General features: G+C 46.3%; 4 protein-coding genes across 4 annotated transcripts; 2 read left to right on the top strand and 2 right to left on the bottom strand.

Moving 5' to 3' along the window:
* Positions 1 to 6: 6 nt before the first annotated feature.
* Ndufa2 (NADH:ubiquinone oxidoreductase subunit A2) lies at positions 7 to 2,280 on the bottom strand. Its single transcript, XM_075968857.1, has 3 exons — positions 2,123 to 2,280; positions 1,897 to 2,003; positions 7 to 203 (listed from the first exon to the last, which is right to left on the bottom strand). Exons 1-3 carry the CDS (start codon positions 2,221 to 2,223, stop codon positions 115 to 117), a joined length of 297 nt encoding a protein of 98 aa, XP_075824972.1. The 5' UTR covers positions 2,224 to 2,280; the 3' UTR covers positions 7 to 114.
* Positions 2,281 to 2,383: 103 nt separating this feature from the next.
* On the top strand, positions 2,384 to 14,276 carry Ik (IK cytokine). Its single transcript, XM_075968854.1, has 20 exons — positions 2,384 to 2,537; positions 3,371 to 3,437; positions 4,983 to 5,075; positions 5,773 to 5,832; positions 6,142 to 6,309; positions 6,479 to 6,593; positions 6,853 to 6,923; positions 7,022 to 7,068; positions 8,596 to 8,759; positions 9,663 to 9,771; positions 10,436 to 10,475; positions 10,601 to 10,826; positions 11,076 to 11,094; positions 11,841 to 11,919; positions 12,279 to 12,359; positions 12,547 to 12,604; positions 13,390 to 13,478; positions 13,647 to 13,755; positions 13,923 to 13,957; positions 14,045 to 14,276. Exons 1-20 carry the CDS (start codon positions 2,522 to 2,524, stop codon positions 14,070 to 14,072), a joined length of 1,674 nt encoding a protein of 557 aa, XP_075824969.1. The 5' UTR covers positions 2,384 to 2,521; the 3' UTR covers positions 14,073 to 14,276.
* A 2,417-nt stretch (positions 14,277 to 16,693) lies between these two features.
* On the top strand, positions 16,694 to 20,486 carry Wdr55 (WD repeat domain 55). The gene is made up of 7 exons (XM_075968914.1): positions 16,694 to 16,962; positions 18,713 to 18,813; positions 18,897 to 18,984; positions 19,080 to 19,259; positions 19,360 to 19,459; positions 19,551 to 19,720; positions 19,800 to 20,486. Exons 1-7 carry the CDS (start codon positions 16,769 to 16,771, stop codon positions 20,122 to 20,124), a joined length of 1,158 nt encoding a protein of 385 aa, XP_075825029.1. The 5' UTR covers positions 16,694 to 16,768; the 3' UTR covers positions 20,125 to 20,486.
* Positions 20,487 to 20,519: 33 nt separating this feature from the next.
* Dnd1 (DND microRNA-mediated repression inhibitor 1) lies at positions 20,520 to 23,258 on the bottom strand. Its single transcript, XM_075968915.1, has 4 exons — positions 22,976 to 23,258; positions 22,728 to 22,845; positions 21,918 to 22,379; positions 20,520 to 21,213 (listed from the first exon to the last, which is right to left on the bottom strand). Exons 1-4 carry the CDS (start codon positions 22,997 to 22,999, stop codon positions 20,765 to 20,767), a joined length of 1,053 nt encoding a protein of 350 aa, XP_075825030.1. The 5' UTR covers positions 23,000 to 23,258; the 3' UTR covers positions 20,520 to 20,764.
* Between the last annotated feature and the right edge of the window lie 46 nt (positions 23,259 to 23,304).

The raw sequence follows: 23,304 nt of genomic DNA, 5'->3' as shown, positions 1-23,304 counted from the left end.
ACACTGTACAGCGATAAGCTTTATAAGGAACGGAAGAGCACGTTTTTCCACATTGTGTTCAGTCCAGCAGAGCCCAGGTTCTGGTGCCCTTGCTCAGTCCTCAGTGGAGACACTTCAGGCTTTGCTCAGCACATTCTCCACGGCTCTGGTTACCTCATCAGCACTCAAGTTGTTCAGAGACACATTCTTCTCTTGGCCAAAAGCTGAGGAAAGGTAATTTAATGAATATCCTGCACAATGGGCCACAGAATTAGAAAGTGTCTTTATTTTAAAGTTGTTAGACTAAGAAAGGAAAGAGACATGGCTTGCTGAAAATAGTAGTTCATGCCTACATAGCAAGGCTGACTGTGGCTATATGGTACAACCCTGCCTTTTAAAGAGGTTTTGCTGTGCTTAGCATTAATCCAGTGACTCTATTTGGAATCCCAGGTCCTACTAGAATTTACCTGGGGAGAAAGGGCTGAGTGATGCTTTAGGTCCCTGTAGGCATTAACTACCGAGCAGGGGTCTGTCCACTTTTTGGCTGGCCACAGACCACTTAGCTAGTGTGTGGTGCTATGCACATGCAGCACCACACGCTAACGTCCCTCTTGTCCATCCTGTGTGCTTAGGAGGAACCGTTTTATTGGTGTATAGGAGTCTTCGGTTACGAGCTATCTGTAGTAGCATGTGACTCTCTCCCCAGACAGTCCTTGGACAGGGTTGAAATGATAAAAATCTCACCACTTAGTGTATTAGCTACCTACTATCTGGTAGTCAATGTGTCAAGGTAACAGACTGTGATGAATTGGACTAGTGCCATGTAATAAATAGGTAATGTTATTACTGGTCAGGGGACGCCTTATTTTAGTACTGACAATCAAACCCAGGGCCTCCCACTGAAAGGCAGTCACTAGCCTTCTTTGTACCTTTATAATTCTGAGACAAGCTCTCACTAAATTTCCCAGTCAGGGCTTGAGTTTGTGATCCTCCTGCCTCTGCCTGGGAGGATTTTAAGGCTGGTTCAGGAATGCCTTTTTTGAGACAGTAATATAAATGGTTAGATGCAAGTAGCAACCGGGATGATGGGCGCCATGTACACTATAAGGAAGGGGCATAAAATGTAAAAATGTTCTGGTCTAGCTGCATAAGAGTCTATGTTTAGGTTAAATTTTCTAATAACTATGAAAGAAAAGTACCCATTCACAATATTAATGAAGACTTATAGCCGGGCGGTGGTGGCGCATGCCTTTAATCCCAGCACTCGGGAAACAGAGGCAGTCGGATCTCTGTGAGTTCGAGGCCAGCCTGGTCTAGAAAGAGCTAGTGCCAGGACAGGAACCAAAAGCTACGGAGAAACAAACCCTGTCTCGAAAAATCAAAAAAAAAAAAAAGACTTATATACAAGAAAAGTACACAGCACAAGCCTTAGGCATGAAGTGCTCAATGTTACTGAGATTTTCAGTCCCTAAATTTGCACCGACTAAGGCGTAATTCGTGGCATAATTTGGAAGGACATACATTGTCATGGAAGAGCATTTTTGTTTTTTAACCTTAAGTTCATTGTGAATTGCAAAAACTACTGGTTCTTACCCTAGACCCAGCCAGGCTCCATATATACACTGCCAGGAATACAGGAATAAAAAGCCAGATGGTACTGGCGCATGCCTTTAATCCCAGCACTTGGGAGGCAGAGGCAGGCGGATCTCTTTGAGCTGGAGGCCAGACTGGTCTACAAAGCGAGTTGTAGGTCAGGCTCCAAAGCTACAGAGAAACCTTGTCTCGAAAAAACAAAAATCCCATCACACAACTAGGTGAATTTCATCACCAGGAGAAGTTCGAGTTTATGTCCCTCAGTCCTCTTGTCTAACCCATATTCTGCGACCCGGGTCCCTGCTTCTGGCGACCAGTACTCACCGTAGCGGGCCCAGAGCTTGGGTTGCACCTCCGAACATTCGCGGATTAGAATGGGCAGGCTGGGGTGCGCCTTCTTTAGCTCCACGTACCGTTGCTGGATGAAATCCCTGCAGGGCCGGAGAGACCTCTGCTAGTGCTAAGGGCATGGACCGCCCACCCCACCCCCAAGGTCAAGGTCTTAACTCCCGCTTCCGAAGCCCGCTCGCCCCCCGACGCCACGCCTCACCTCACACCCTGGCTGCCCGGCGAACGCTGGCATAAGTGGATGCGAATCTCACGGAGCCCGAGCTTGCTCCCGACCGCTCGGCCCGCAGCGGCGGCTGCCATCTTTGCTAGCAAAGGAGCGCCCAATCACGACTTTCCAGCCGCCTCCATCGGACCAATAGCGGGCCATCTAATCTCCGCCATCGATTGGATGCCAGAGGGAGGGGCGGGATAAATCTTAGCCAATGACGTGAGGCCTTCGTAGAGGCTGTGAGGCGTGACGCTGAGGAAGCCGGAAGCCGGAAGCTGGGAACGCAGAACGCCGTGGCGAGTGTTCGCGGTGCACTGTGGGAAGAAGCCTGTAGCTGTTGTTTTGTTGAGGTGAATTCACGACCGCTGGCTTTGAGAGACCGCGGCCAAAATGCCGGAGCGAGATAGTAAGTCTGCCGCTCTTCTGTGCCCGCCGGACTCAGGGTTTATGCCACGTGTCGTGTACGTCGGAGCCGCGCCAACCGCTGGTCTCCAGGAGAGGCCCGGCCGAGCTGCCCCCGAGGTTCGCTCCTTAGTGGAGGAGCAGCGTTTTGAATCCGGGAGGCAGCCCCACTTCCCTGCTCCCGTTAGTCAACCGTGGCCGTGCCTCGGTTTGGGGACTTGGTTTGTTTATTTGACACGGCAGGGGAGGGGCTCGCTTCGCTGTCAGGCAAACCACAAAGTCCCGAAGAGTTGGGATTACCGGATGCTGGGTTCTTTCATGTAGTTTAAGAACGATCTCTTAAATAAATTTTGTTGTTGTTGTCTATTCTCCACTTCGTTTAGGAAAGCCCGTCTTTATAACTTTTTCTTTTTTCCCAAGTGAGACGGAATCTCGAACCCCAGGGAGGTTTCGAACTCTTGATCCTTATGCGTCCACCGCTCAAGTGCTGGGGTGAAGGGCGTGGGCCACCACCGACAGCCCTTCTGCTCGTTTCTCTTTGAGATAGTCTTTTTGAGTTTCTTTTGAGCTAGCTAGTGTAGCCCAAACTGGCCGTGGACTCTTGGCGGTCTTGCCACCTCAGTCTCCCTTGTGCTGGGTGTACAGGTGTCGGTCACCACCCCAGCTTCTGGTGACAGAGCTTCTCATAGTCCTCCAGTTCCGCACTTACTGCGTAACCGCTGCTCCTCTTATCTTCTCTTTTGTTCATTTTTATAATCGCCAGTTTCTGCACGGAAGCTCACCCATTAAACGAGTGATTAATGTAATGTCAATATTTCTTTCTTTTTTTTTTTAAAGGTGAACCCTTCTCTAATCCATTGGCCCCAGATGGCCACGATGTGGATGATCCTCATTCCTTCCACCAGTGAGTACTTTGTCCTTGAACCAGGGACTGAGTTGAGCTATTTAGAAAGAATTCTGAATATTTTGTTGGCAAGAATAGTCAAAAAGTTCATAGCAGGTGAATTATTGGGAGGAAACCGATAATCTATACATCGTGCTGAAACTATTTTCTCACAGAAAGCTTTATCATAACTTCATTTACCTTACCGAGATAATGTAGTTATGCTTAATTTTGTAAGTTACAGAGAATGATTGCTTTTAGTAAAGTTGTAATTATGAACCAAAAAAAGACAAGTAAAAAGCCTGGACCATTTAGCCCTTTAGCTCTGTGAACTTTGTGAATCAGGAACATTACAGAACATTACATTAGAAGAGAATTCATGACTTGGGAGAGTCTAGTTTTTTCTCCTGATAATGGTTGCACTAAGATTACAGACACCTGGATGTTTTTGTTTGTTTGGTTTTTTGTTTTTCAAGACAGGTTTTCTCTGTAGCCTTTTGGAGCCTGTCCTAGAACTTTCTCTGTAGACCAGGCTGGCCTCGAACTCACAGAGAGCCTCCTGAGTGCTGGGATTCGAGGCGTGCACCACTAGCGCCCAGTGTTACAGCACTTGTACTCCTGTGCTCAGCTGTTCATGGGTTCTGGAAACCTGAACTTAGGTTGTTAGGCTTACACAGCAAGCACTTTACTCACCCAGCTCTCCCCCTAGCCCTCTTTTTTTTTGGATATAGATTCACACTTTATCCTAGACTGACATGAAACTCATGGCATTCCTCCTCCCTCAAGTCTCCCTAAGTGTTGAGATTGCAGGCATGAACTACTGTATCTTACTTCTTTTTTAAATTTTTATTTATTTATTTGAGACAGACTTTCTCCTGTCTCACTCTTTCAAGTGCTGGGATTATAGGGCATGTTCTCCCATGCTGTAACCCAAGAATTCCTTTTTTTTTTGTAATGCTGAGGATTGAATCTGGGGCCTTATACATGAGCTAGGCCGTTGCCCTTTAGGTATAGCCCAGGTTTTCTTCAGATTAGCAGTCCTTTTGCTTATTTCTAGCATTCGTCAGCATGTGCCACCATGACCAGCACGTCCCAGTTTTGACTAGGCCTCATCCTTTGTTGTATTCCCAGTTTAGTAAAGAATTAAGTCCCCATTCCAGCATTTCTGCAACTGTATGAGAGTATCCGTGTTCTCAAATTTCACTCACATTTGATTTGATAAAACTTCTAAGCTGGATGGTAGTGACACACGCCCTTAATCCCAGCACTAGGGAAGCAGAGGAAAGTGGATCAGAATTTGAGACCAGCCTGGTCTACAGAGGGAGTTCCTAGGACAGCCAGGGCTACACAGAGAAACTTTGTCTCAAAATACTGTAAATAAATAAATAAGTAAATAAAAAATTTAATAAATTAAACTTCTAGTAGTTAACACTAATGTGTTGGAAGAGGAGTATCTGCTTTCATTTGCATTTCTCTTGTTTTTGTAACTTTAACCGTGTATTTGCAGGTCTCTTTTCTATTTGTTTTTGGGTACTAATTTTAAAAATCTTTTCAATTTCTTTAAAGATCGAAACTTACCAATGAAGACTTCAGGAAACTTCTCATGACCCCAAGGGCTGCACCTACTTCTGCACCACCTTCTAAGTCACGCCACCATGAGTAAGTCTTCGTTCCTGTCTGTCTTTTTCTATGGAACTAGAATTTGGTAGGTTCTTGAAAGCTAATCCTCTATTAAAGTCTCTGCTTTTGATTTTTTTTCTCATAAAGACCAAAGTTTTAGTGATGACTTGGATGCTGTGGTTCTTACAGTTCCCTCTTGAATAGTTGTCATAGAGTTACTGCTGGTACAGATGGACAGATTTCTGGGGCTGTCGATACCTTACAACTCATGCTCTGCAACAGATTTTTTTAGGTGATGTCTAATGTTAATGTCAATTTGATATGATGCTTTTTAAAATTTGAGAGATATAGATATTAATAGTATGACTGCCTGATGAACACTGGTTTTTATGTTGTGTTGTTTTCCTTTTTCTCTTTTACTTAAGAATGGTCTGACTATGTAGCCATGACTAACCTAGAACTCACTGTGTAGACAAGGTTAGCCTTGAACTCATGGAGATCTGCTTTCCTCTGTCTCCTGAGTGCTGAGCTCAAAGGTGTGTGCCATCACTATGACTTCTCTCTCTTTCTCTTTTTGAGACATTGTCTAGACTTGACTGGAATTTACCGTGTAGTTCAGGCTGGCCTTAGACTATGAGCCTGCTATTTCAGCCTCTGATATGTCCTCCAGGTCCTGTGTGGGTTTTCAGGGCTGGGGCATTATTTTACGATGAGTGAGCTTCTTTGTGTCTTCTAGGATGCCAAGAGAGTACAATGAGGATGAAGACCCAGCTGCACGAAGGAGGAAAAAGAAAAGGTAAAGGGATGGTAGAAGATGGTTGCTTTGTCAGGTGGATACTGTTTGTGGGGAAAGGAGGAGATGAGTTGTGTAGTAACAGAGTTCCCGGTGGGAAAGTGTAGCTCTGAAAGGGCGGGTGGTAGCAGTTACAGACCTGAGGTGGAAGAAACTGAATTTCTGATGTTCAGGAGGTGATGGGCAGTTTTAAAAGACAAACATAGTCTTTACCATAGAGAGCTACTTGAAGTTACAGGAAAACAGGAGCAGTTGTGCTGACCTTGAGACAAGAGCTGGTAAGCCTTACATATTCCCTTTCTCTGGTCACAGTTACTATGCCAAGCTACGCCAACAAGAAATTGAGAGAGAGAGAGAACTTGCAGAGAAATACAGGGACCGTGCCAAGGAACGGAGAGATGGCGTGAACAAAGATTATGAGGAAACTGAATTGATTAGTACCACGGCCAACTATCGGGCTGTGGGCCCCACTGCTGAGGCGTGAGTACTGTGGTGATCCTAAAGCCTGTTTTCATTTATCAGGGACATATTCACACTGTAAATGTTTCTTACAGCTCACCCTCCTCCAGAGCATGCTCCAGACATCTCAGAAGGGATTTGTCACTCATAAAGGACTGTTTCAATAAGGCTTTTCTATTCTTGCTTCCAGGGACAAATCAGCTGCAGAAAAGAGGAGACAGTTGATTCAGGAGTCCAAATTCTTGGGTGGTGATATGGAGCATACCCATTTGGTGAAAGGCTTGGACTTTGCTTTGCTTCAGAAGGTGAGTTCTAGTTGAAGAGGTGGAGAGAGCTACTAGTATTGAATGCTCATGTTTGGACCTCTGTGAGGGAAATGACACATGATTGTCCAGACCATCTAGTTTGGCACTAGAATTAAGGTGGCCTGTCTGTAGAACTAGTGGCTGCTCATCTTGTTTGTCTTAATTTCTTGGGGATGTCTTTTTTGATGACCCTGGTGTGATTAAGGCCCAGCTTCCTCACTTCCCTCTTTGCATACTCCTATCCTCCTATCTTCATTAGGTACGCGCTGAGATTGCCAGCAAGGAGAAGGAGGAAGAGGAACTCATGGAAAAGCCCCAAAAGGAAACCAAGTGAGTCAATAGCAGTGAGGGCTTGAAGTTTAGAGCGTGACACCCAAGGTGGAGCACCTTTTAGCTTCCCCCCCAACATATTTTTCTTCTGTTCTCAGGAAAGATGAGGATCCTGAAAACAAAATTGAATTTAAAACACGACTTGGTGAGTAGTTTCTGTAGTAATGAGTGCATTCAGGTGGACTGTAAGGATACGACATCACTAGGATAAACTTTCTTCTATTAGCCCCTAAACCAGCTTTTTCTCTACAAATTATTCTTAGAGAACTCAGACATGGATTATTTTCCATGTCATTAATGTCTCCTCTTAGACCAGAAACCTTTTCAGGTGTTTTTGTTTTCTGTTTTTTTGTTTTATTTATTTTTTATTTGTTTTTAAATATTTATTTACTTATTTATTATGTATACAATATTATGTCTACATGTATGCCTACAGGCCAGAAGAGGGCACCAGACCTCATTACAGAAGGTTGTGAGCCACCATGTGGTTGCTGGGTATTGAACTCAAGACCTTTGGAAGAGCAGGCAATGCTCTTAACCGCTGAGCCATCTCTCCAGCCCCTTTTTTTGGTTTTTTGAGACAGTGTTTCTCTGTGGTTTTGGAGCCTGTCCTGGAACTAGCACTTGTAGACCAGGCTGGTCTCGAACTCACAGAGATCCGCCTGCCTCTGCCTCCCGAGTGCTGGGATTAAAGGCGTGCGCCACCACCACCCGGCTTGTTTTATTTTTTTGAGACAGGGTTTCTCTGTGTAACTTTAGAGCCTATCCTGGAATTCACTCTGTAGACCAGGCTGGCCTTGAACTCACAGAGATCTTCCTGCCTCTGCCTTCCGAGTGTTGGAGTTAAAGGCATGCACCACCGTTGCCTGGCCCTTTTTAGGTATTTAATATGTGTGCATCAAAGAAGGTAGGATAGGTTGGAGGTGATGCTGTAATCTTATAGTCCTAGAACTCACATGACTGAGGCAAGAAGATAGTTAAAGGTAATATTGAGTACATAGCAAGACTTTGCTTTAGAAAGCCCAAACTAGCTAATTGTATGGTGGTGCATACCTATAATTCCCAGCATTTGGGAAGATAGTCAAGAGTTGGGTCAGCCTTGGGAGCAAGAGACTCCCATTTCAAATAAATAGTAAGTAAAAGAATAAGTAAATAAGGCAAATTAATTTTTTAAAAGCTGATCATAAAATAGTAAAAATATAAAGAATGTTTTCTTTTTGCAAGTACAGGCAGGAGGACCTGAGTTGATACTCAGAACATATGTATAAAAGTTGGGTGTTGTGGCATACTCTTGTAATCTCAGTACTGAGGACCTGGATACAGGTGGAATTTTTTATTTTATTTTATTTTGAGGCAAGGTTTCTTTGTGTAGCCCTGGATGGCCTGGAACTAGCTGTGTAGACCAGACTGGCCTCAAACTCACAGAAATCTGCCTGCCTCTTCCTCCTGAGTGCTTAAAAGTGTGTGGCACCACTGCCTGGCAACTTTAGTATTCTTAATCAGTATAAAGTACTGATCCCCATCTCACAGCATAGGGTTGCTTGAAGATTTAATGTAGCAGAGCACAGATAGCACTTGGCCTGGTGCCCAGCACAGACAGGTAATTAATAAATGACTACTGTAACAGTAGAAGTTTCTCATTGGCTGTTTGTTAATCTTTCCTTTTGTGTAGGCCGCAATGTGTATCGCATGCTGTTCAAGAGTAAGTCATATGAGCGCAATGAGCTGTTCTTACCAGGCCGTATGGCCTATGTGGTAGACCTGGATGATGAGTATGCAGACACGGATATCCCCACCACTCTTATCCGCAGCAAGGCTGATTGTCCCACCATGGAGGTGAGGAGCTAAGTTCTAAGAACCTGTTATAATCTTCAGATCTGCCTTGCCTTTGTCCTGTTCCTCACCTATGGTATTCTCATGTTCTGTTCAGTTTTTTGTTTTTGCTTTTTTTTTTTTTTTTAAAAATCTCAGTTTCAGTTGAATCCATTCTTTTCCACCAGCAATATTCTAGTCTGAACCACAATTTATTTGTTTGTTTGTTTGTTTTTCGCGACAGGGTTTCTTTGTGTAGCTTCAGAGCCTGTCCTAGAACTCGCTCTGTAGACCAGGCTGGCCTCGAACTCACAGAGGTCCGCCTGACTCTGCCTCCCGAGTGCTGGGATTAAAGGATTGTGCCTCCACCACCCAGCTAGTGTGTTGTTTTTATTGAGCTACAATTCGCATGCCATATAATCTACCCTTTTAGTTTCTATTTCAAATAATTTTATCATATTCACCAAATTGTATAGCCACTACCATAGTTTTAGAACATTCTCCCAAAGAAACCTTGTACTCTTAACACCCATTGCCTGAATCTCTCCACTCTAGCTTCCATTAATGGATTTTATGCATGACTAAGATGATGTTTTATAAATGCAAATTTTTATTTCACTACTATGGAGAAGTTTTCTGTGGTTTCTTGTTCTTAGGGTTCAGTGTAGAAAGTTGGTGAGCCCCTGCAACAGTTGGACTTTGTAGCCTTTTTCAGCATGCCTCCTTATTTGTTCTCCAGCTCTTCTGGTTCCTTGAGTGTTTTTGTCCTACCATTTCATCTGTGTGGAGCGTCCCTTCAATACACCTTCTTACCTGTCATCTTCCTAGCTAACAATTGTGTATAACTTGTTCTTGAGTTAAGTGAATGGATAATAGCTGGTGGGATTCCTGTTAAGAGTGATATTCTTCTTCTTTGGGTTTTTCCAGGCCCAGACAACGCTGACTACGAATGACATTGTTATCAGCAAGCTCACCCAGATTTTGTCATACCTGAGGCAGGGTACCCGAAACAAGAAGCTCAAGAAAAAGGATAAAGGTACCTCATGGGAAGGGAAGGGAACCTTACTCTTGGAGGGCATTTGATGGTGAAACCAAGGTCTCTGGAAGACCTTGTAGACATTGGATAACTTCTAGACAACAAAGGAGAATGGTGAAATGGAACGCTGGGGCAAGATGAGTGTGTCCAAATTCTGCTTGATCCACTCAGAGCCCACTGCTTGGGTTTGAAGTGGCAAGGAGAGTGGGAATTTTTGTCCATTATAAACAGCAGATGGTTAAAAGGCCCTGAGGCCGCTGGAGAGGCTCAGCAGAAAAGAGCATCCAGGCTTGATTCCCAACACTGTTAGGGTTGCTCACTACCATCTGGAACTCCAGTTCCCCAGGACCCAGCACCCTCTTCTGGCCTGAGTGTTCTCGGCATGTGTGTGGTGCACAGACATTCATATGGGCCAAACACTTATACATATAATATAAAAATTGTTATTTATTTATTTTTTAAGACAGGGTCTCTGTCTGTAGTCCTGACTACCCTAGAACTCCATATGTAGACTAAACTGGCCTTGAACTTAGAGATTGCCTGTCTCTGCCTCCTGAGTTCTGGGATTAAAGTCGTGTGCCACCATGCCTCACTTTTTTATAATATATAATTATATATATGTATATAATTAAAAAGTCACTGAGACAAGCTCTTTATATTACAGGAAAGCTGGAAGAAAAGAAACCTCCTGAGGCAGACATGAAGTATGTATCACAGCCCCGTGCATCTGTGAGCAAAAGATTTGTGTTTCTTGTCTTTGGCCCTTTTGGAGAAATGGCAGCATGAGTATGTACGATTTTAGCAACTAGTGATACCTGTTTTATTCCAGCATTTTTGAAGACATTGGGGATTATGTTCCCTCCACAACCAAGACACCTCGGGACAAGGAGCGGGAGAGATACCGGGAACGGGAACGTGATCGGGAACGAGACAGAGACCGCGAGCGGGAGCGAGACCGGGAGCGGGAGCGAGACCGAGAGCGAGACCGGGAGCGGGAGCGAGAGGAAGAAAAGAAAAGGCACAGCTACTTTGAGAAGCCAAAAGTGGATGATGAGGTGAGATGTGGGACCTTGATTCCAGACTGTGAAAACTGCTCCTAGAAATGCCTTTCTAGCCAGGCACAGGACCCTTTTCCTTCTCAGCAGCTGTGTGGCTTCACAGCAGTAACTGGGCCAACTAACCTAGGGTGGGAACCGTCTAGGAAATGGAACAGAAGTGGGTTAGGGAATTGATTCAGACTTGAGGGAGAGATGAATAGAAATTCCTCATAATGATACTAACTTGAGTTTTTGTTTTCTTTGCAGCCCATGGATGTTGACAAAGGTGGGTTGTGTCAATGGCATCTTACACTGCACTAGCAGGCCTACTCCTTGCAGAACCCTGCTGCTCTAAGCTGATGAAGGTAGCATTTGGGCTGCCTACTAGTTCTGTGCTCTCATAAGAACCATGTCTTAATTTGCTCTCACATCTAATTCTTTCAGTTCTGAGGCTTTGAGGTGAGGCTGAGGTTGAGTATACAGTATTCTGGAGATCCTACTGTTAACCAGAGTAGCGCATTAGTTGGAATTTGGTTAAAATTTTGATAGATAAAAGGGTTCATTTGCCTTAAAAATATGTTTTAATTTGCAAGATGTGGTTGTATTCATCTATAATCCCAGCATTCTGGAGGCTGAGGTAAGATTGGGAGTTCGAGGCTAGCCTAAACTCCGTAATTCTAGGTCATCCTAGCCTACATAGTGAGACTGCCTCAAGTACAAACAAAAACTTTAAAAAATAGATCAAAAACAACCCCCCCCCCAAAACTACCACTTTTATTTATTTGGTGCGTGCATGCATGTGTGTGTGTATTTGGACTTGGGTGTGCCAGTCAGTTTCTAGGAGTTGGTTCTCTCCTTCCACCCTTTGGTTCCTAGAATTGAACCCAGGTTGTTGGGGTTGGCAGCAAGGGTTCTTACCTGCTAACTATCTTGTGAGCCCTGTAAGAACATTTTTAAAGCTGGAATCAGGGTAGTGGGAGGAGGTTGTAAAGGCATTAGTTTGAGTCTGAGCAGAGTTGTCTTTTCTTCCAGGACCTGGGTCTGCCAAAGAGTTGATCAAGTCCATCAATGAAAAATTTGCTGGGTCTGCTGGTTGGGAAGGCACTGAATCATATCCTTTATTTACATTTTTCCTGGTTTTTAATTGTTTTTCCTTATTAATACTGAGACAACGTCTCTGTCTTTTGAGTGCCGAGATTATAGCATGCACTCTATGCCTGGCTGTTCCTGGGTTATAGGAGCCATTTTCTTTTCATCCAGCTCCAGTTGTTTCTCTGTTCCCGTTTACCTGTCTTTGCTCTCTTTCTTTAATGCTGTGTGGGCTGGGATGAAATCATGCTTTGTATCAACTAGAGAACCAATTCAAGTTCACAGCTGGTTTCTGAAATGTTCATGTTAAAGCCTCTAGCCTCTGGTCCCTCTCGACCAAATTTTTCTGCATTTGATGGAATTTTCTTTAACATGGCATATGTTGAAGAAGCCAGAAGACAAGAAGCAGCTGGGTGATTTCTTTGGCATGTCCAATAGTTATGCAGAATGTTATCCAGCCACGTAAGTGGGTTCTAAGTAAGGGAAGTTGGGGTGGTTATGAGATTTAAATTTGACCACTTGGGAACTAAGGGCACTTTTCTACTTGGGTGAATTCTCTGTTTAGTTCTGAGAAGGGTATCAGGTGGGTTTCTGAATGAAATACAGTAATATGGATCTAAAGCATCTGTTAACTTCTGTTTCTCTTTAGGATGGATGACATGGCTGTAGATAGTGATGAAGAGGTAGATTATAGCAAAATGGACCAGGTATGAGGTTAAAAGAATATTTAAGGTTGTTGGCAGCCTTTGATCAGTAATTTTTAATTTTTGTTTATATTTACTTAGTGTGTTCATAGCATGAGTGTGGAGATCAGAGGACAACTTGCAGGAGTCAGTGCTCTCCTGAAGTGATTAGTTAAGAACATGTTGTTGTTGTTTGTTTTGAGGATCTTGTAGCCCAGGCTGGATGTGTAGCTGAGGATGCCTTTAAACTCCCCTTCCTGTCCCCACTTTTCTAGTCCTGAGATTATAAATGATGGGTGTGTACTGCCATGCCCAGATAAAAGAAATTTTTACTTATTTTTCACTGCTGGAGAACTCTTGCATGCTAGCCAAGTACTGTATCACTGAGTGCATCCCAGACTCAGAAGCTTCTTGTTTTCTGTTGTCCTAGGGACCAAACTTAGGACTTCACATATGCTGGGCAAGTGCTCTACTGCTGAGCCACATATCCAAGAACATGGTTTAGTCTTGGAGCCTTGTTTAATTTTATCTTTGCCATTTGCTAGTTTTGTGACCTTGCCATGTGCTTTCCTTGTTTACAACTGCCTTTGTTTCTATATCATAAAAAGAGAAATAAAACTCTCACTTTAGAATTTTTGTAAGAATTTAATGTTCAGAGTAATGTATATAATGTAAGTCTATAGGAATGTTATTTATTAGGGTAAGATTTATACTGGTGGATTATTATTGTGGATTGTGAGCATCTGGTTTTGTTCTGAGAAAATTACCTTTCCACTAATAGCTTTTCCTCCCTACCTGCTCTACCACAGGGTAACAAGAAGGGTCCCTTAGGCCGCTGGGACTTTGATACTCAGGAGGAATATAGCGAGTATATGAACAACAAGGAGGCTTTGCCCAAGTGAGTAAATATGGGCAGAGAAGTAGGGTGTAGCGTTTTGGTGGACTAGCCCAAAATGGGTTAGAGGAAGCAGTAGCTGGCTGCAGTGTTTCCCGATAGGTACTTTAAGAACGTCTCCCTACTGCTGTGAGTCTTCTAATGCCTTCTTCTGACAATGACCCTTTTCAGGGCTGCATTCCAGTATGGCATCAAGATGTCTGAAGGACGGAAGACGAGACGCTTCAAAGAAACTAATGATAAGGCAGAGCTTGATCGCCAGTGGAAGAAAATAAGTGCGGTTAGTGGACTCTTTCCTAGGTGGGGGGTTTCAGTAGGGAAGAGACACTGACAGATCCAGGAGCAGACAGGTGGGTTAGCCATAGAAGTTGAGTGAGGTCATCTTTGGGCTTTAGGTGGGTGTAAATCATTAGAAGGATGCTTATAACCAATACTGTTCTTGTACAGATCATTGAGAAGAGGAAGAAGATGGAGGCTGATGGGTGAGCAGCATTACTCTTTCTCTTTGGGCCTGGTGGGAATTTTTCAGTGTCTGATCCTTTGCTGATCTGCTTCTGCTTTGATTTCAGGGTTGAAGTGAAAAGACCAAAGTACTAATCTCTAGTTCCAAACATCACCACATGACTGTGCTTTTAGCTGTTTGTTTCTACAATTCCTAGAAAGGTTGCAAACTGTTTTTGTTTGTGAATGTTTATAAACGTATATTGTATAACTTTGTTTATAGATCTGCCTCCCAAGTGCTAAAATTAATGGCATGCAGCACCATGCCCAACATGTTCAATTAAAATTAGTTAAACCCGCTGTCTTCTGTGTTGGACATTCTTTCTGGAGGGTCCCTTGAAGAAGGTAGTTTCAGTAGTTGTGCCTATTAGCATATCAGAGCTGACACTGGTCGCCAGGTTCTCCCAACATATGTTTGCTAGGCCAGTTTCCAAGAGGGAAGGGAAGAGTCATTGATGGCAAGAGAGATGTCAAGTTAAATGGCCAGACTTAGTCAGTTCTATCTGGGGTCCTAGTCTGAGACTGGAGATTCTCTGGGGACTAAGATCATCCTGCTAGACTGGTTTCAAGGCTGCATAGGATTGAGCTTAGTGAAGCTGTATTAATAAAAATCACTTGTGGAAACAAAAGCCTTTTATGAGTTTATACCCTTAGTGGGGAGTATTATTGTTGAGTTCCACTCAAGGCCCGCTTGGCTAAACGACTAATGGGGGCTGGGATGGGGAACTCCTTGAGGTAAAACTGGTATATCCTGGTCCAAAAGGTGTTGGTGCCCTTTACCCTGAGAAGTTTGTCAAGGCCCGGAGTGAGCGAACTGTCTCCTTTCTGCTCTTTGCCAACACTTGGTCTGGTGTCCATTAGGGTCTCCATTTTTCCTGGCTGAGTATAGCATCTGTGGGTTCACCAATTCCTAGGGAAGCTGGATGTCACTAAGCTTAGCCATTGACTTCCACCATTTTCATCTTGATAGGAAAGGACATTTTCGTTTTGGTGGAATTGCACATCGAACTCAGCTGTGCATGCTAGACAAGCACTCTACCACTGTGTTAAACCCACAGCTGCAGAAGAGGGCTCTTTGAGGCATCCAGCTTTGCCAATAGTGCTTAAGCAGAAAATGGACTGTCTTCGTCAGTACCTAGAATGGCTTTAGACAAATGGTGCCATGGTCCTATGGTTGTAGGTCACAGTTCTAATGAGGAAAACGGTCACAGAGACATGATTCATATGAAGAATACCTAGAATCAATAAGCAAGATCTGAGGGTTGACTGCCAGCTTAATATTGTTTCTATAATACTCTAGCCCTTTAATCCCTCTTCAGATAGATGATTCTTTCAAACCCACCTCATGCTCACTTTTTTTTTTTTTTTGGTTTTTCAAGACAGGGTTTCTTTGTATAGCCCTGGCTGTCTTGGAACTTGCTCTGGAGAGCAGGCTGAACTCCAACTCGGAGATCTACCTGTTTTCTGCCTCCCCAAGTGCTGGGACTAAAGGTGTGCACCACCACTCCCCGGCAATAATTTATTTTAAAACAAATATCAACATTGATTGGTGTTTTGCTTGCATGTATATATGTGTGAGATCCCCTGGAACTGGAGTTATGGACAGTTGTAGACTGCCATGTGGGTGATGGGATAGAACCCAGACCCTCTAGAAGAGCAGCCAGTGTTCTTACCTGCTGAGCCATCTCTCCAGTCCCTCATGTTCACATTATTTTCCTTTCTCAGTATACAGATCAGGCTGGCCTGATAGTCTCACGAGATCCACCTGCCTTTGTCTCCCTGCCCCGAAGAAGTGTGCTACCATCCAGTACATGCCTTAGAAGGCCTACCGCACTGCCATGGAAAGCAACCTCGTTATTGGAACCTTTGTTAACAGGGATGCCCAGAGCATCAGCTGTCATGCTTGTTTTCTGGGTAGCCCATCAAAGGTCAGGAGGCGAACTACTAGACTGGACTGTTCACTGTTTTTTTTGGAGGCCCAAAGATGTTGGCCTGGGCAGCTGTTTGAGCATGTGTGAAGGCTGCCTCCTGTTAATAATCACTGTCCGTTATCTTAGGGTTGCATGGACTCTTTTTCCTTCTTGAGCAATGTGCCTGCCCCCTAGCCTTGGTCTTAGGTTTCACAAAGTCAGGAATGATTGGGATCCCCCTCTATCTGTTAGGACAGGACTGGATGGAAGGATAGGGTAGAATTTAGGGTGTTCCCAAATATGTAAAGCGGCTTAGGAGGGAGGGCAGGCCTCAAAGGTCAGTCTAGCCAGCTAGCCCAAGCACAGGCCACCAGTGGGTCAGGTAAGGTAGGTCTGGGATGGAGGAGCAGGAGATGGCACAGCCGGTTGAGGATCGGAGTTTAATCACTGGAATCTACGTAAAGGTGGGAGAAGAGAAACCGACTCCATAAGGTTCACGCAGCGCGCCGTGACAGGCATTCATTATACAGGAAAACACTGAGGCAGGGGAAATCCTCTGAAACCAAGACCGTATTTTCTGAAGTGTCTTTCTTCCTCAGCTCTTTTTTTCTTAGCCCTTTAAAAAAAAGAAACTTTTAATGAACTGCAACTCACTCAGCTTTATTTACAAATAAATAAATAAATAAAAGGGGGTAGGGTAGTGATTCTTAGAGGTCGCAAAACACCGCGACGGCTCCACTCCCACCGCCCACCGGAGGCAAAAGGTCCGTCCCCTTCTGACGTTCTTCCCTGTGCACTTCCGATCCCGCCTCTTTCCGGAAGGAGCGACCTAAGCAACGCCTCATTCAATGTACTTGGCTCCTTGGCGCGCGCGTGGGTCCTATGGATCGCATGTGTGAGGAGAGTCCCTCAGAGAACTCTAGCAATGAAGAAGAAGACCTTGACTCCACGAAGGCAGCACCGCGGATCCGTGATACCCCAGAAGACATCGTGCTGGAAGCCCCAGCCAGTGGCCTGGCGTTCCATCCCACCCGAGATCTGCTGGCAGCAGGGGACGTAGACGGGGACGTGTTCGTGTGAGTGGGGTGTAGGGCGGAGGTGTGGTGGGCGCGTGGGCTCCAGGGTCTTAAAGCTCTTCTGGAATGGAGGTGAGGGTAGAGAGTGTGGCGGGAAAACATTTTACGAGACTCTGACGGCCCGACTCGTTCAGTAACATTCAGCAAGTGTGCTTGTGGAGGCCTCACATTGATTCCAGTGCTTGTGGAGGCCTCACATTGATTCCAGTTTATCTTTCCACGTCCCTCTCCATCTTTTTTTATTTTATTATTTTATTTTTAGGCAAGGTGTCTTGTTGAGCCTGGAGCTCGACGATCTTGGCTAGTCTTAACTAGCTAGCCAGTTTGCCTCAGGGGTCCCATCTCTGCTTCCTAAATGCTGGGAATAGAGTTGGCCACAATTCTATCCAACTTTTAAATAGGTTTTGGGGATCCCAAGGCTGGAGGCAAGCACTTTATCCATTGAACCATCTTCCCAGCCCTCCACCTCTATTTTAAGTTGTCTGTATGGTGACATTGGTAAAAATGTATAGTAATTAACTGTGCCCTTCTCTAGCTTCTGTGGACTCTGATATGACCTTTGCAACTTCTGGGACTGGATTTCTGTCAGTAGTTTTTCTTTTTTTCTTTCTTTTTTTTTTTTTTTTTTTTCTTTTTTTTTTTTTTTTTTCGAGACAGGGCTTCTCTGTAGCTTTGGTTCCTGTCCTGGAACTAGCCCTTGTAGACCAGGCTGGCCTCGAACTCACAGAGATCTGCCTGACTCTGCCTCCCGAATGCTGGGATTAAAGGCGTGCGCCACCACCACCCGGCCCAGTTATTTTTCTTTGAGACAGATCTCACTATGACCCAGAATAGTCTCAAAGGATCCTGACTCCAATCACAGATTATTTTTCCCCCAATGTTTTTAAGTCAGTTTCTCTAAGTATCTCTGACCGTCCTTGCTCTGTAGACCAGGGTGGCCTCAAACTCAGAGATCTGTCTGCCTCTGTTTCGGGAGTGCTTGGTAAGGCATGCGCCACCACCACCCAGCTTGACCTTGGAATTCTTTTTGTTTGTTTTTTCCCCAAGAAGGGGATTTTCTGCCCACCTAACAGCCATGGCTGTCCTGGAACTCACTGTAGACCAGATTGGCTTCAACTCAGAGACAGCCACCTTCCTCTGCCTTCAGAGTGCTGGGATTAAAGGCATCTGCCACCACTGCCTGGCAAGAATTCTTAAGAAAATAGGCCTCCATCAACACATCCAGGTTGCCATTAGTTTAATCAAGTATTTCTGGACCCCCACAGTGGTCCAGACCCAATATTTCCCCAGGCTCGGACTTTTGAGGATGAGACAAAGAATTACAAATTCCAGGCTAAAAGGGTTGGTTGGTGTTAGCACACACCTTTAGTCCTAGCTCTTGGGAGGTAGAGGCAGGTGGATCTCTGAGTTCAAGACCAGCCTGGTCTGTGAGTACCAGGACAGCCAGGTACACATAGAAACCCTGTCTTGAAAAACCAAAACCAACCAACCAGAATAACTAAAAGAAAAAATATATATAAAGAAAGAGAAATGATTAAATAGGCTGGGGGTGTGTGGCTCAGTTGCAGAGTTTTAGTGAGCACGTGTGAAAGCTTGAGTTCCATCTCCGTTATTACAAAGAAAATTGCTAAGCAGAATGGTAAGCTTTTTTGTCTTGGAAGCACCGGACCTACATGGGAAGGTTGGATTTTTGTGCTCCATGCCTTTCAGGTGTGGTATGAGAGCATTCACTCTTTCTTCCTTTCCTCAGCTTCTCATACTCTTGTCAGGAGGGCGAAACCAAGGAACTCTGGTCCTCAGGACACCACCTCAAGTCCTGCAGAGCTGTGGGCTTCTCAGAGGATGGGCAGAGTGAGTACTGGGGAGGGCAGCCAGCCGTGTGGGAGAGGCTAGATGGCAATGAGCAATACTGTAAGCTGGGCCTTCTCCCCCAGAACTTGTCACTGTCTCTAAGGACAAAGCAATCCACGTATTAGATGTCGAACGAGGACAGTTGGAAAGACGAATTTCCAAGGCTCACAGGTAAGAAAAATCAATTATACGTGTACCAGGTGAGAGGTAGGGGTAAGGACGGTGAGGTCTCTATTAGAACAGCTTCATATTCTTTGTTTCTCCAGTGCCCCCATTAACAGTCTGCTGCTTGTGGATGAGAATGTTCTAGTCACTGGGGATGACACAGGTGGTATCCGGCTCTGGGACCAGCGGAAAGAGGGCCCTCTCATGGATATGCGGCAGCATGAGGAGTACATTGCTGACATGGCTCTAGACCCAGCCAAAAAGCTGCTGCTGACAGCCAGGTACAGCCTTAAACCTGACTCCCTGCTCTTTGCCTCCCGCTAGACCACTTGGTACCCACTTTGTTATGAGCTTCCCATTCAATCTGTTTGTTCTCTACAGTGGGGATGGCTGCCTTGGTGTCTTCAACATCAAGAGACGCCGATTTGAGTTACTCTCAGAGCCTCAGTCAGGCGACCTAACCTCCGTCACCCTCATGAAAGTACAGCTGGGTATGATGGGATGGGGTATGTATGCCAGGGGGTTCACTGTGAAGTCGCTCCACAAACATGGTTTACCTTGTTAACCTGCAGTATGGGAAGAAGGTGGCCTGTGGATCTAGTGAAGGTACCATCTATCTCTTCAATTGGAATGGTTTTGGGGCCACAAGTGACCGCTTTGCCCTGAGGGCAGAGTCCATTGACTGCATGGTTCCAGTCACCGAGAACCTGCTGTGCACTGGCTCCACTGATGGGACCATCAGGTAAGGGAAGCCAGAGCAGCCCTGGGGCTTAGGAAGTAAGAGGCAAGCCAGCCAGGACCTAACACTGTTCTCTGCTCAGGGCTGTGAATATCTTGCCAAACCGAGTGGTAGGCACTGTGGGCCAGCACGTTGGGGAGCCTGTGGAGGAGCTAGCCCTGTCCCATTGTGGCCAATTTTTGGCCAGTAGTGGCCATGACCAGCGACTCAAATTTTGGAACATGACTCAGCTGCGGACTGTGGTTGTGGACGACTATCGGCGACGCAAGAAAAAGGGAGGACCGCTGCGTGCCTTGAGCAGTAAGGCCTGGAGCACTGATGACTTCTTTGCAGGGCTGAGAGAAGATGGGGAGGATGCCAAGGCTCCAGAGGAGGTGGCGAAGGACAGCGATGACGACAGTGACTGAGGGCACGAGGACAATGTCAGGACAGGGAGCCGTGTTTTCTGAGACAGCCTTGAAGAGACTGAACCTACAATCTTGAGTATAAGCTTAGCTCTGCCACTGAGTGACACCCCAAGTCCCCAAATAGGAGTTCCCAATACTCTGTTTTATGAACTCATGACCCCAAAGTGGGAAAGCATTTGCTCACCCTACCATTGTAAAACAAACTCTGTTATAGCAAGACAGCACAGACAGACATGTGTATACCAACCAGGGGTTTAATATAAATACAACCAATGTAGAAAAAAAGAAAACCAGGTAAGCCCAAATCAGTCACAAGTGGTGGAAGGGCCTTTGGCTCAAATAAAAACACAGATTCATAGTAAGCTCTTTTGTGTGGGTATGGTGAGTTACTTGTCAAACTGGGAATTGACCAAGGATACTAGGCCAGAGGTCAGATCAGACCCTGGGCTCAACAGGGAAAGGCAAAGTTCTTCACAACTAAAGTAGCACTTAGGTGTGACAGGGTTTGCCCTAGCAAGGAAGCTGTAGCCAGGCCCTGTCACTTTGTGATTCAGTAGTGGCTGCCCAGGCCTGCTGGGCTGGGGACAGGCACAGGTTCTGCCTACCCATTTAGAATGCCTGCAGAGAAGAGGGGGAGGGGTCACTGCTTAACCATGGTACCTGCTTCAGCCCCAGGAGACCACAAGCTGGTCCTAGACTCACTCAGTGTTTCCAGCAACTGCGCAGAAACAGCATCCTTGGCCACCTCATGCCCATCCTGCCAATCAGAGGCCAGCACAACCCAAATGAGGCCACTGAAAGGCATTGGGTGTCCAGGGATCACAACCTGGTACCAAAAGCGATGCCAGCCAGCGGGCCCTGTGCCTAAACACTTGGTAAGGAACACTGGGCTGCCCAGCTTCATTCGCTGACACAGCAGCTGCAGAGCGGCCCGAGCCCCTTGGAACCCTAGCCTGTCCCTGCTCTGCGGGCTGCCATCAGGCCGGAGGAGTCGCAGTGAGGGACCTGCAAGCTGCTGGCGGAAGTGCTGCTTCAGGTCTGGCTTGAGCCACTCGACAGCCACCTGTTCTCCACAAAGGCGTGACTGCCCTGCAAGACAAAGGCAAGAGATAAGGGCAGATCTGAGTACAGGGACCAGAGACAGACACTCAGGCAGGAGTTGGCCTGTGAAGTGACTTGCCTCAGGCTGTGTTTAATGCCTTTACTTCCTGGTGGCGTGACAATGACTTCCCCAAGTCTCACTGCATGTGTTTGTGAAGGGGCTGTAATACCACTATCTAGTTATCCCTGGGGCAACACAGGGCATTCAGGCTTCATTCACCTAACCACCATCATCACAAAAGCAGAAACAGCACTGCTTAATTTGCCGAGGGGCAGGAGCTACAAAGATAAGCAGGCCCATCTCAACTCTTAACAGCTCTGAGAAAACTGGGAAACATCAAGGACTAACACAGGATACAACAGCAGGTGGTGGCGGCACAAACCTTTAATCCAAGAATTTGGGAAGCAGAAGCAGGTGGATTATCTGTGAGTCTGATGCCAGCCTGGTCGAGTTCCAGGACAGCCAAAGGCTACACGGAGAAACCCTGTCTCAAAAAAAAAAAAAAAACAAAAAAAAAAAAACAAAAAAAACCAACGTATGGGAGTAGACAAGTGGTAGCTTACATTTAGGTAAGTAGTGGCTGTAGTACTATTGCATGGTAGCAGTCTGTGAACTCCACACATGTCTGACTCTAAGATTTGGGGATATGCTTTTAAGTAGCCAGCCGCCCTCCCGCAGCTTCCACCCCTACCTTCTACCAGGGCCTTTTTGGCCATGGCAGCGGCTCGGTGTGTGCTGAACTTGAGCAGTGCAATCTGAGAGGGCGCCGACCCAGGGCTGGGTAGCAGCAATGTCTCCTGCAGGCTGGGACCCAGAGGTTGGAGGGCGAGCAGTAGCGTGCGGCGGTTCAAGCTCGGTGGCAGCCCGTCTACTGTCAGCTCGCACTTCTCGGTGCTTCTGCACACCAGAAGCTGGCAAGAAGGGCGCAGCTGGTGGTTGTGCAGAGTGGCAATGGCGGCCTGGGCACCGCGCCGTGAGCTGTAGCGCGCATAGGCAAAGCCGCGGTTCAAGCCACTGAAGGTCATCATAAGGCGGAACTCGTAAAGACGCCCCACGCGCTGGAAGAGTGGGATCAGCTGGTGCTCATACACGTCCTGGGGTAGTCGTCCAATAAACACCTCGGACCCTGAAGGTGGCGGGCTGCCCACCCAGCCTAGAGGGAGAGGTTATAGAGGGGTACTGTGGTTTACCGAGATGGTTTTATTTCTAAGCCCCAGGAAATAGCTGGGGTGTGTGTGTCGGGGGAGGGTGAGAAGATCATCTAGAAATATTGACACCCTTCTGGCTCCTGGTCCTTAGCATAATGGGCCACTGGACTGCATAAACAACCAGGCTGACACTGAGTGGGAGAGTAGCAAGGGAAGCCAGACAAAACCCGAATCTAACAGAGGGTATGTCAGTCAGGTAGTTTCGGGTTTCTGACTTTGGAGCTTAGGGACAGGCCTTTCCCACAAGAGTGACCGAGGCTGGTATAGAGACACAGGGGGTGGGGCTACCATACCTGGGGGTGGCCCGCCATACTTTCTTTGCCCGTTGACCTGCACCAGGCGGATGCCAGTCTCTCTTACCCACGCCTCCAGGGCTGCCTTGTTTTCTGGATTCACCCTCTCGCACCATTGCTGGGGTGGAAAGAGGCTGGTTGGAATGACGCATCACCAGCGGTCCCACCTCGCCTGCGGTACTGGGGTCACGCTAACCGCCCCTTGTGCAGGCGGGTCCCAAAGACCCCTCAGGTCTTCATTTACTTACCTCACACTCACGTTTCGACTGCATAGCTCTATCCTAGGTTTGCCAGTACGCTTTAGAACTTCCTTGAGCTTCTGTCTCTGGAAGATTCCCTGTCCTCCACGCCCCCTCAAGCTCTCATTGGCTCAGAGAGCAACCCCGCCTCTCAAGGAGGTACCCATTGCACGTGCGCGAGCCCCTGGGGGGCACGCAAGCTAAACCCTGTGTGTGTGTGGGTGGAGCTCCATCGCCAGAGGTGGGGGTGGGGCAGAGTCCGGGCAGGATGGACACTGGGCCCACAGTGTGGGTGTCCTTTAACCAGTGGGTTTCTGACGGGACCGTCGCTCTTTCAT

Source organism: Microtus pennsylvanicus, chromosome 4 (genome assembly GCF_037038515.1).
Source record: "Microtus pennsylvanicus isolate mMicPen1 chromosome 4, mMicPen1.hap1, whole genome shotgun sequence".
Lineage (NCBI taxonomy): Eukaryota > Metazoa > Chordata > Mammalia > Rodentia > Cricetidae > Microtus > Microtus pennsylvanicus.
Note: the sequence above shows the minus strand (reverse complement) of the source record. Positions and strands in the feature narration are given on the sequence as shown.